The sequence below is a fragment of the Schistocerca nitens genome, chromosome 3 (genome assembly GCF_023898315.1).
Source record: "Schistocerca nitens isolate TAMUIC-IGC-003100 chromosome 3, iqSchNite1.1, whole genome shotgun sequence".
Taxonomy (NCBI): Eukaryota; Metazoa; Arthropoda; class Insecta; order Orthoptera; family Acrididae; genus Schistocerca; species Schistocerca nitens.
In genome coordinates, this window is record NC_064616.1 from 343389576 (window position 1) to 343402192 (window position 12617).

The 12617-nt window shown below is 39.3% G+C and overlaps 1 protein-coding gene across 1 annotated transcript in view; it reads right to left on the reverse strand.

The window, feature by feature from the left end:
* LOC126248295 (proto-oncogene tyrosine-protein kinase ROS) overlaps positions 1–12617 on the reverse strand; it is a 587002-nt gene that overhangs the window by 90548 nt on the left and 483837 nt on the right. The window contains exons 27-28 of the mRNA XM_049949160.1: positions 9668–9915; positions 9284–9432 (exon numbers count right to left, since the gene is read on the reverse strand). Of these exons, the coding sequence (XP_049805117.1) occupies positions 9284–9432; positions 9668–9915 (397 nt within the window). The remainder of the gene's footprint in view (positions 1–9283; positions 9433–9667; positions 9916–12617) is intronic.

The following is a 12617-nucleotide window of genomic DNA, read 5'->3' on the forward strand; positions in this document are numbered from 1 at the left end:
CTTTGAGTGATTTCTGCTGTTGTGTTTCACACATCTCTGATCGAATGTTAATAAAGTGTGTGGCTTTAATATCAACCAGTACACACTGTACTTATTGTGTATTGATGTTTCCCACAAATGGTGACCTCATAGAAAGCCATGTATCATGAGAAACACAATAAGTGTGAGGATACTATGCCAGCTACAATGGATGCCATCTCATCAGAGCAGTTATTGTGCAATTTGGAGGAAGTGGTTGTAGCTCCTATTCTTCCAGTGGTCCCAAATGATGGATGATTGCCAGATAATTTGCATGATATGTAGCCCATGGACAATTTATCAGTTAATTTCATGTTCTCTACACCGGAAAGCAAAATCGTTGTTCCGCTGCACATGCCATAGCAACCAGACCTGTGGTTCAAACCAGTGGAACTTTTGTTTGCTGCCTGTAGTGTATGTGGTGACAGTCTACAATTTGTCCTGGTCATCAGTGCTTTAGACACTCAGACTACTTTGTTACCATCAGACATTATCCATTACACAACCTATGTGTGCATGTATTCACACCTTAAAGATTACGTGTTCATAGTGTTGACAAATCAAGAGACTTAGTGTTCCGCAAATTTTTAAAAGTGAGGTTATAGGTGAAAAATTTCCATCTAGAATTCTGGCATCACCTAAGAACACTAGTCACAGAACCTGATGTTTCCAAGGCAACATTAAAACAAGTGTGGTTCAATCAGTTGCCTTTCGCTATTAATCCTTTCACTGTTACAGACATGCTCTTTACATTCTGTTCTGAGATGGCTTTTGTTATGGCTGTACTGCTCACAAAATGCTGGTGCCGGTGCTCAGAGACAGCATTGTGGCTAATATGAAAAAATTGATTTTTGCACATCTTACAGTCTGACATATCCATTCAATAAAGAACTGAATTCCTTTCCATTATCCATCACACTTACTGTGCTGCATCAAATTAAGTAAAACATTGCACAAAATTTTAAAGAGTTCACAGAGGGAAAAACTCCTTGTGTAAACTGCGCACATGGTTAATTTTAGCTTGTACATTGCAGTGAATGAAATGTAGATAAGATATGCAGTGTGCAAATTTGGCATATGGTTCATGTTAGCTGAAAAACTGCAGTGAATGGAATGTAGGTAAGATACCAAAATTTTATTTAAAACTGAGAGCAGAAGGATATCTCATTTCTTTCTCAAGGTGTTGGATATTATATCTGAAGGGCACTTGTGTGTGACATGCCCTCTCATGTCCTTACACATTGCACATCATGTGGTCACAATGATAATCATACCTCATAAATGATTCAAGATATTTAAATGATATTTCCAGCAAATATAGACCGCAATGAGGCACATATGTCATATGATAAATACTTGAAACGTTTTTATTCACTGAGATATAGAAGTAACTTGTCCACAGTAATGAGAGGTCAGCAGCTCAGGGCACATTCAGACATCCATAGCATGTAGGAAAAACCAAGTGCCATGCATATACATGTCCCACAACACCTGGGGAATGGTGTAGCCCACAGCAGCAAAAGGGTTAAAAGTGCTGTGATTTCAAATAACACCATGGACTTGGATTTTCGATTGCTGGTAGCTGACCAAATGCATATGATGACATGGTGGGGGCCCCATAAACTGGTAACGGCACCATAGGTTTAGTTACTGCAGGCACTGCTAGAGGGTAGCAGCTCCCACTACCTAAATGAGTCAGCTCACTCCAGCATGACTTGAGCACTATCCAGCAGCAGTTCAAACAAGCTACAGAGAAAGCAGCAACTCATGAAAGTCCAGAGCACAACACCCGAGGCACAAGTCCTTGCAGCTATCCAAACAACAAAACTATGAACAGGCATGATCAGTCACTTTGAACTGAAGTGCCTAACAGCCAAAGTCAAAGTACACACCGGTCTACTGCTTCGTATGACGTGGAGTCAACTTCTGCCGAACTAACTCCAGAAGACAGATTCCTTCTCACTATTGGCAATGTGGGTGTCTCACAAATGCCAAATCAACAGTCTGTTACTAGCAGTCTCAGTGGACCATGTCACTTGTATGTCCAGGGCACTTGTTTCATAAACATATTTAATCGATTCAGGGTCAGATGTCTATTTCAAAAAAATCGTCCAAATGGCTCTGAACACTATGGGACTTAACTGCTGAGGTCATCAGTCCCCTAGAACTTAGAACTACTTAAACCTAACTAACCTAAGGACATCACACACATCCGTGCCCGAGGCAGGATTCGAACCTGCGACCATAGCGGTCGCACGGTTCCAGAATGTAACGCCTAGAACCGCTTGGCTACACTAGCCGGCTGTATATTCTGCCAGTAAGACTAGAAAATAAATTTTCAATTACTTTCTTACTCACTACAGCTAACACTAAAAAGTTCCTACTTTTGGAAAATGTATTGAAGTGGTGAAGGTGGGTTTCTAGACATAATTAAGGGGACTTTCCTGGTTGCTGATGTCACTGAGCCCATTCTTGCCACGCAACAATGTGTCCTATCCAGAAAGCTCAAATCCACATGAATGGCGAGACTGTTTATGGACTATGGGTTCTTCCAGGAGCCCTGATGCACTGACTCACATCTCTGCTTCAGGTGCAGTGACAACTGCATTAGATTTTAAGAGGTTCTGTTCTCAACACTAAACATTTGTTGAGAGAGGAACTTCATACAACAGTGTGAACTTACAACAAATTATCATGAAAGAATCAGAGACCTGGAGAAGGTTCAAGCTGAAATTCAGAGCTTAAGTGGAAACATTTCGCCCTCTTCTGTCTGTTCAGCTACATTGGCAGTCATTTAACAGCAATCTGCACCCATCACTGGTGCCACATACAACAATAGCTACCACATTCCCACTACTTCAGGACCACCAGTTGCCTTCAAAGCTTGCACGTTAGTGCCAGAAAAATATGCTGCAGCAAAAAAAGAATTCAAAGAATGATTAACCATAAGTGTTAACTGCCACTCTGACAGCCTGTGGATGTCTCCCATATACTTGGTAAAGAAAAAGGATGGATCCTGGTTGCCATGACAACAAGGCAACAGGCACCAACAGCAGCTCCCACAACATACATTACAGCAATGGTACTCCAGTTCGTGCAGGGCAGAAACTCATGCCAGCCAGCTTACTAGCAGATCAACGGAGGACAACACCAATAGCCTTGCCAACAGAAGCTCTGAGGTGCACATGCAACTCTAATCAGTATGCACATGTCGAACTATTTCCTACCTCCATCAAAAATAAGTTTGAGTCAATCAAATGGAAGTGTTATTTCATGAGACAACTATTTATTGGTGGAGATCTTGCCTGGACAACACTTTACCATGACCAGCTCTTCTACTCTTTGTCTTCACCGTGAAGTGGGACTGGCCAACGGACACTGCCAAGTGGAGAGGACTTGTTATTCTGTTTTGCTACTTCTCCTACACAACCGTGTGACTGTTAAGTTTTGGAACTTATTTGAACATTCACTAAGTTATGAAAGTTTCTATTTTTGTTCTTCAGACATTAGTTATTGTGTTCATCCCAAATCTGTGAGTTTATTTCTTCTGTTGCAAACAAAACTGTTTACTTGGTACATCTGGTGAATGTTTTATGCGATATAATTCTGGTGACCTCATGTTGACTATCACGCTTTGAATGCACATACACCTCCAAACTTTTCCCAGTGTCCCACATACAGGACTTTACAGGAGCATTAGTAGGTGCACATATATTCTATGTGTTTGATTTCAAGAAAGGCTACCACCAGTTTCCTGTGACACATGTAGACATATAAAAACCAGCTGTGATCACAGATGGCTCAGATGGATAGAGCGTCTGCCATGTAAGCAGGAGATCCCGGGTTCGAGTCCCGGTCGGGGCACGCATTTTCAACACGTCCCCAATGAAGTGTATCAACGCCTACTTGCAGCTAGGGTGTCTATTTAATTATCATTTCATTTCTAGCAAAGCTGCATGGTCATCGACGGTAACTGTTCTTTCGGGAACAGATACTACCATCATATATAGTTAAAAATATGGGTTTCCGGCCTTTGAGCTTCTTGTGCAAACGCACACGCTATGCCCAAACTCGTACGGGACTTGGTAGATTAATCTGCCACGAGTAATGAGTATGATGGGCAAACATCTATTAGGCACACTACGAATGTAGTGTTGTGGACATGTTGGGAATGTGGATCTCACGGGGAGCGTGCAAGGGATAAGTCCCTGCAGACGCACTATCCTCTGTGCCCGCGGTGGTTCAGATGGATAGAGCGTCTGCCATGTAAGCAGGAGATCCTGGGTTCGAGTCCCGGTCGGGGCATGCATTTTCAACACGTCCCCAATGAAGTGTATCAACGCCTACTTGCAGCTAGGGTGTCTATTTAATTATCATTTCATTTCTAGCAAAGCTGCATGGTCATCGACGGTAACTGTTCTTTCGGGAACAGATACTACTGTCATATATAGTGTGATCACATCATTTGAACTCCAGAATGCTTCCTAGAACTTGTAACATTTCATCGATGAAGTGTTCAGTGGTCTGCCCTGTTGTTTTGTGTATTTGGATGACGTTAGTCAGTTTTCTCAAAATTGACATCAGAACATGACAGACATCTACAAACGATTTTTGATAGACTTTCAAAGAACAGGTTCCAAATGAACAAATGTGTTCTCAGGAAGAGAAAGATGGAATTCTTAGGCTGTTTGGTTACCTCTTGTGGCATCACATTTTTGCAGCATAAAGCTGAAATAATTCAGTCTGTACTTATTCAAGATACCTTCAAACAGCTACAACATTTAGTTGGCATGGTGAACGTCTATAGATGCCACCTTCCTCAGCAGTGGCCTCACTGTCAGAAGTGAATTCAAGAGGAAATCTCATCACTTGGACTTAAAAAAATGTTACAGGCATTTGGCAGTGTCAAATCCAGTTTAAGGGACAACATCCTTTTAGCCCACCCTGTCCATTCTGTGCCTCTTGCCATTGTAGTAGATGTTAGCCCAGCAGTGATAGGGGTGGCAAATTTGAGGTGCGTGGCAGCACTTTGGCTGTTTTTCTTTTTCACAAACTATTCCAGTCACAAACTAAGGTGCTCCTACTGAGGCGTAGTACTTCATATTGTACCTACATTAAGTAAGATATGTTAGCAGGCAGAGCTTCAGACAAGAAGGCATGATTATCACATGGCAGATGTACTCTGATCCAGTAGCTAGCTGCAAGTAGTTATGACTGTGGCCTTAAAAGTTATTCTGATATTGCTGGAATTTCTAAAATTGTTCATTTAGCAAATTTTTCATAAAAACTATTAAGTAGTGATTGGTAAAATGTAAAAGATATGGGACTGCACAGTTTAATACTGACCTTGAATTAGCTATGATGTGTATCAGCCAATCAGAGGACAGTACATTTGCACATCTTTTGTGGGCTAAAGGATTGCTTTGTGGAGTCTAAATAATCTGTTTGAAGTTCAGCCATCAGCAATTTCAGGTTCGGATATAAGGCGCTCTGAATACATGTGATAACTTTGCAGAATAATGATTAAAATTTGACCGTGAAGTGCCGCAAAGTGGATGCGAACTTGTGAGAAAAATGAACACTTGAAATTCCAGTTTTAATAAGTAAACTGTGACTTTTGAAAATCCAAAATCCATGTGGTATGTTGTACATGCCATGAGGACAAAATGAACATTTGTAGTGGTAAAACTGTGTAATATTTGAGCGAGCATTCTCTCACAGATAATTCATTTGATAATACCTTTGGTAACAATAAACTGGCTGTTACAAGTGACTATAGTTGAATGTGAAGGTTGAAACTAGAACTGAAGATTAGCACAGGCTTTCCAGGGTTTTTGTGTCAAACAAGTGCCAATATATCTAAGTTTTCACACACAAACTATCTCTCAATTAATCACTCAGTTAATCTGATACTGAAAAGCATTTGTTGCACCTGCTGGATTCATATAATGCTACTGGTTCTACTATAGCTTTTCCAGTAGATGAATATCATTCCTTTTTAACAGGAAAGTCATGTGAACCAGATTGCAGAAGAAAAAAATCACAAGGTGAGTAAACATTATTTCTGTAGGAAGAGCTCACAGTAACGACAACATTGCACTATGATAGCATCCATTACGCATTTCAGAGCACATGTGGTAGCATGCATCTTCTCACTTTTCATCAATCACAACCTATTTCTTTTGTGTTCAAAGCACCACATGAATCCTTGCCAAGACAGTTCTGCCAATTGGAATTCATCAGTCAATTTACTACCGACATCTGCAGTGTATGGGGCTGACAATGTTGTGACTGACTATTTTTCTAAAATTAATGCAGTTTCCATGGACATCAACTTCAAGTGGTTGGCAATGGCATATGACTCTGATGTGGAATTACAGAAGGTTATCATGGACAAAATTACTGGGCTACAGCTAAATAAACTTCCAATGCACAAGTCCCTAGTGTGGTATGACACTTCCCAAAACCTACCTCATTCTCTTGTTCTGCTGGTTTTTTGGAAAAAAATTCCTAATTATATCCACAGACACACACATTCTGGAGCCAACTGCACAATACTAATAGTGACTGATAGATATGTATGGCCAGGTGTCAAGCATAACTAGATCACAGGTGAAGAATTGTTTGATTTGTCAAATGGCTACTGTGGGGCACTGTGTCCAAAAACCTGTGCGTTCTTTCAATGAGCCTACACAGCATTTTTGACACACCACATCAACCAGCAGGCTCTCTCACTCCTGTACAAGGTTTTAGATACATTCTTGTGGCTAATGACAGCTCTACCCCCTGGGTGTAAGCAATTCCTATTATGGACATTTCAGCAGAAACAGTGGCACATAATTTCCTAAACACTTATATCTCTTGATTCAGATGTCACACCAGTGTTATAACTGACCAAAGACACTACCAGCTTTCACCAGCCAAGTAAGAAGATGTCAGAAAAATGGCATCATACTTTAAAATTTTCCCTTATACACCATAGTTCTTCATGCCTATCTGTCCTACAACTAATGTTACTGGGACTATGTGTTGCAACTAAACCCAATATTGGAGCTTCTGCTGTGGAGTTTGTGTATGGTGAACCACTAAGACTTACTTTGGAATTTTGTGGACAGCAATGTGATCTAATGCTGTGAGACCCTCCAACCCTATAGCAACAAATCAAGAACTGCATCTATAAATTTTCTCCATCTCTGGCACCCTTTCACACGGACCCGGATATCTTCATACCTAAGGATTTACAGATGTGTTCTTGTGTTATACACTACTGGTCATTAAAATTGCTACACCAAGAAGAAATGCAGATGATAAATGTGTATTCATTGAACAAATATTTTATACTACATTTTCACGCAATTTTAATGCATAGATCCTGAGAAATCAGTAGCCAGAACAACCACCTCTGGCCGTAATAACGGCCTTGATACACCTGGGCATTGAGTCAAACAGAGCTTGGATGGTATGTACAGGTACAGCTGCCATGCAGCTTCAACACGATACCACAGTTCATCAAGAGTAGAGACTGGCATATTGTGATGAGGCAGTTGTTCGGCCACCTTTGACCAGACATTTTCTGTTGGTGAGAGATCTGGAGAATGTGCTGGCCAGGACCGCAGTCGAACATTTTCTGTATCCAGAAAGGCCCGTACAGGACCTGCAACATGCGGTCGTGCATTATCCTGCTGAAATGTAGGGTTTCACAGGGATCGAATGAAGGGTAGAGCCATGGGTCGTAACACATCTGAAATGTAACGTCCATTGTTCAGAGTGCCAACAATGCAAACAAGAGGTGACGGTTCAATCCCATGTCCGACCATCCTGATTTAGGTTTTCCGTGATTTCCCTAAATCGCCTCAGGCAAATTCCGGGATGGTTCCTTTGAAAGGGCACGGCCAAGTTCCTTCCCCATCCTTCCCTAATCCGATGAGACTGATGACCTCACTGTCTGGTCTCCTCCTCCAAACAATCCAATCCAATCCAAACAAGAGATGACCGAGATATGTAACCAATGGCACCCCATACCATCACACCGAGTTATACGCCAGTATGGCGATGACGAATACACGCTTCCAGTGTGCATTCACTGCGATGTCGTCAAACATGGATGCGACCATCATGAGGCTGTAAACAGAACCTGGATTCATCTGAAAAAATGACGTTTTGCCATTCGTGCACCCAGGTTCATCGTTGAGTACACCATCGCAGGCGCTCCTGTCTGTGATGCAGCGTCAAGGGTAACCGCAGCCATGGTCTCCGAGCTGATAGTCCATGCTGCTGCAAACGTTGTCAAACTGTTCATGCAGATGGTTGTTGTCTTGCAAACGTCCCCAATCTGTTGACTCAGGGATCGAGACGAGGCTGCACGAACCGTTACAGCCATGTGGATAAGATGCCTGTCATCTTGACTCGATTCGAGGCTGTTGCGATCCAGCACGGCATTCCGTATTACCCTCCTGAACCCACTGATTCCATATTCTGCTAACATTCATTGGATCTCAACTAAAGCAAGCAGCAATGTCGCAATACGATAAACCGTAATCGCGATAGGCTACAATCCGAGCTTTATCAAAGTCGGAAATGTGATGGTATGCATTTCTCCTATGTACATGAGGCATCACAACAACATATCACCAGGCAACACCGGTCAACTGCTGTTTGTGTATGAGAAATTGGAAATTTTCATCATGTCAGCACGCTGTAGGCATCGCCACCAGTGCCAACCTTGTGTGAATGCTCTGAAAAATTAATCATTTTCATATCACAGCATCTTCTTCCTGTCAGTTAAATTTTGTGTTCATACAGGGATTTTGGAAGCTCTAAATATTTATTACTGGGTGTAATATAAAGTGGTATGGTGTGCTGTTACATAATTTGTTAAGTAATTTACAAAGGTGTCAGCAAATTGCCATGAAAATTTCTTCCATCTGATCATATGATACTACATGGAAAGGTTAATATATTCTTTAAACAAGAAACAAAGCCCTAGCTTACAACAAAATCTTAGTTCAAACAGTAGCAATAGCAGGCAGTGTTACAGTAGATGTTGCATCTTTTACCACCGAAAGCTCAGTATTCTTGGGATATTTTGTTTGTTGTTTACAATTACCTTTCTACTGCAGTTATATTGTTTCTAAAAATATTTGGACAAGTTCAAAGTAAATTTTAATTCCATTCACATTTCACATTTTAGCCTTTTAACATAAAAGAAAAAAGAGAAGAAGTTTAACAGAAACTATAAGTAAACTGTCATGGGAATAAATCTTACCTGGTGACATCACTTGTGGAACTCCACGATAAATTCAGATGATACGGACTTCGATCAATGAGTGTAATATTGTCAGGTTCTGGGAACATTCTCACTTCTGTGGTATCACTCTCACTGTATGACAGCGCACTTGTTGAGTAAGCACGAACCTGTGGTAATGTGACCCCAATACGTGAGTTGTTAAAGATAAGAAAAATGTACACCTCAGTTTAATATGGATAACCATAGGTGCAACACTTTAAGATGACGGTAACTAAAATACTGCTTAAAACAAAAACAAAATGCACAGTAAACTAATACAATTAATGTGATCAATATGCAATTAAGAAGATGACGTTCAACAATATTTTTAACATGAAATCCAATGAATAAAACATATTTTACCCAAACAATGTAACTGTGTCCTGGTAAAAGTGAAGCTAAATCAGCTGAATGAAATTCTGTTGACTCATGCTGTTTATTTCCACGAACTGGTTGTGCTTTGGGTCGGACTCCTGCAACCATACCTTCTGTTCGCCAGTGCAGTTCATACAAAACATACTGGCCATTCAGTTCTTTTGGTGATAGCCATTGCACCTTAACCTTTGTTGGATTTATAACAATGACTGTAACGTTCTGTGGTGGAGATGGAGCTGAAAATTTAAAATAGTGATTTATTTCTTGCAAAATTTTCATTTCTATGCTTTTTACTTTGAAGAAACTTCAATATACAACTCATTGTGCTGAACTGATGAAAAAAAGAGATTTCTTTTGTGCCCTGTAGACCCATTGGATAATTTTCTGGAGAGACGCAGCAAGGATCAATAAAGTATTTATTCTGTAAAGGTGAGCAGCAAAAATATAAGGTTACTCAAAAAACTTACAAGGAAAGACAAATCAGCAACTTTTAGTGTTTTACAGATACAAAACTTTATCTTCGTTGATCACTGACTCAGTTGGCCTCCTGGTCTGATCAGATTTGTAACAGTGGGTAACAATCCCAGGCAAATGGAAAACACAGAGCCAGTAATTCCCTCTGCTGATGTTCTATGTTGGTATGTTTAGTGCTCATTAATAATATTAAAAAGTCAAACCTGGAAAGGGGAAATGTGTATTGGCTATTTAGGGAACCTGGAGATCTTTGCTTTCATATTTATAACCTTCTATTTCTACACTAAACAGCAGTCTGAAGATTCTTGTGATCAAGAATCTTTGTAAAAATGTATAATTGTTTTTCATTTTCAAAAATGTATATGTGTCAAGGTCCTTTAACAATACAATTTGTAAATGAGCATCAGTGTGGATCATCTGTTTCAAATATGAGACATTCAAAAGGTTTCCTCCTTATACGTAAATACTGTTTGATATTTTATAGTTATATCTCATTGTTGATAAACAAACAAATATATAAACTGTAGTTTGGTTTTGTACTAATCGGCACTGACCTATATGACATCACTACCTAACTATATATATAAAAATACCTTAATCTCTATCCATTTACAACCTACAAATTTGCTGATTGTACTTATTTGATAGATTTTTTTTTTTTTTTTTTTTTTTTTTGTGTGAACACTCATCTTCCAGCATGGCATCTTACATAAATTAAGAGGAAAGTTGCCACTTCAGAAAATTTTTCTTTGCTCTGACTACAGAAAACAGGAACACAATCTGGGTGTTCAAACAATCATCTAACAAGGGAGTGGACAATCATCTCATATTGAAACCTGATGTACTTCTTTTGCAACTAGTAGTTAACACAACTTAGAATACAGATGATGTACATAGAAAATACCTAAAAATTGTGATAACCATGGTTTTTTGGGCTTGCCATTTATGACCAGTTGAACACCTCTGCATATCACTAGCGGTTGTTTAGGTGGGTAGTGTGCATGATGAGGGAACTGCAGCCAGGTGGAGCAGCATTCTTTCAAGAGAAATCTCAGTTCATGGCTTTGTGTACATATGGTTAGGAGTAACTGAAGCAGTCAATGTTACAGACAGCAAATCCGCTGGTGCTGATGATACTAAAGATAGTTATATTACAGAAGAATTTGTAAATAGGTTAATATTGTCAAATTTAATTAATAATTACCTCCAAAAGAAAAGTCCAAAAATAAAATTACCATGTTAGATAAAGATAAAACAATGAACTAAAGTGGTTGTTACATATACAAAGAATAAAACTTCTGGTTTTGGGAATCTGGTGTGTAAATTGTAGATCGGTCTAATTTTGAAAATGAAATGTAGGGTAAAAGACTGCTTTCATTCAAAGATGAAAAACATACAAAGACAACTGCAGAGCACATTTCCCCACACACCCAGTCATACACAATAATGCCCATAATTGACTAGATGGTAGATTACTACTTATGTTATTTGTTTGTTTTCAATGATCATCTGGAAGCTTTGCACTACATATGAAAAGAGCTATGTTGGGTCAAGGAAATCTTGTGGCAAACACATCAAAGTCTGGAGAAATGGGAAAGGAAAATTTTACAGTTTTCACACATCATACTTTCTTCCATTTTGTGGTGAGAACAAATACCTTCACAATTCTTGGCTAAGTCATAAAAATTCTGCGTCACTGTCAGCCACTTCTTGAACTCACACTGACAAATACGTGCATATACTTCAGATTCAATCTGATTTGATGAATGTATTTCCACTGCAGAGCAAGAATTGTACCATCTGTGGAATGCATTTTATACAACTTTAACACAGAAAATTATTATGGACAGATCACTGCAATTTTCAGTTCATCACTGTAAAAGGATTCTTAAGCTGCTGTCATAGTATACTACTTCTTCTCTTTTCCCATTTTAAAAGTCTAATTAAATCTGCATCACTTTTAAAAATATATCAATATATGACAGGAGTCATTCCTCACTATAGTCCAGTTTTCTGCAAAAATGTCTAAGCCTATCTGCCACCCACAGGGCTGTCAATTGTCGTACTTCAGTGGTTTCCATGTGATGTTTGGGTAAGTACAACAAATCTACTGTCATTCTATCTGCCATATCATTTTCCTGTATGTATATGGAAAGTTCAACCATTTTAAATATGATGCTTCTGAGTTTATTATCAAAGATAATAAACAAGTGTTCTTTAATATCTAAAACATTGTCCAAACTGCAGTACATTGTTTAACTAATAGCTGTTTCAGTTGTAACTGAATTTATCCTGCAGCTCTACCTTTAGGATGAATTCTGTACCAATGATAATTTAGCTATTATAATGTCGTTGATAACATAAAGAAGACTGTTTGGTTACTTTCTAAGACCCTTCTAAATTTCATAAAATTAAAACATATCTTTTCTGTTCTTACATGTGAACCTCAAACATTGGTCTAGAT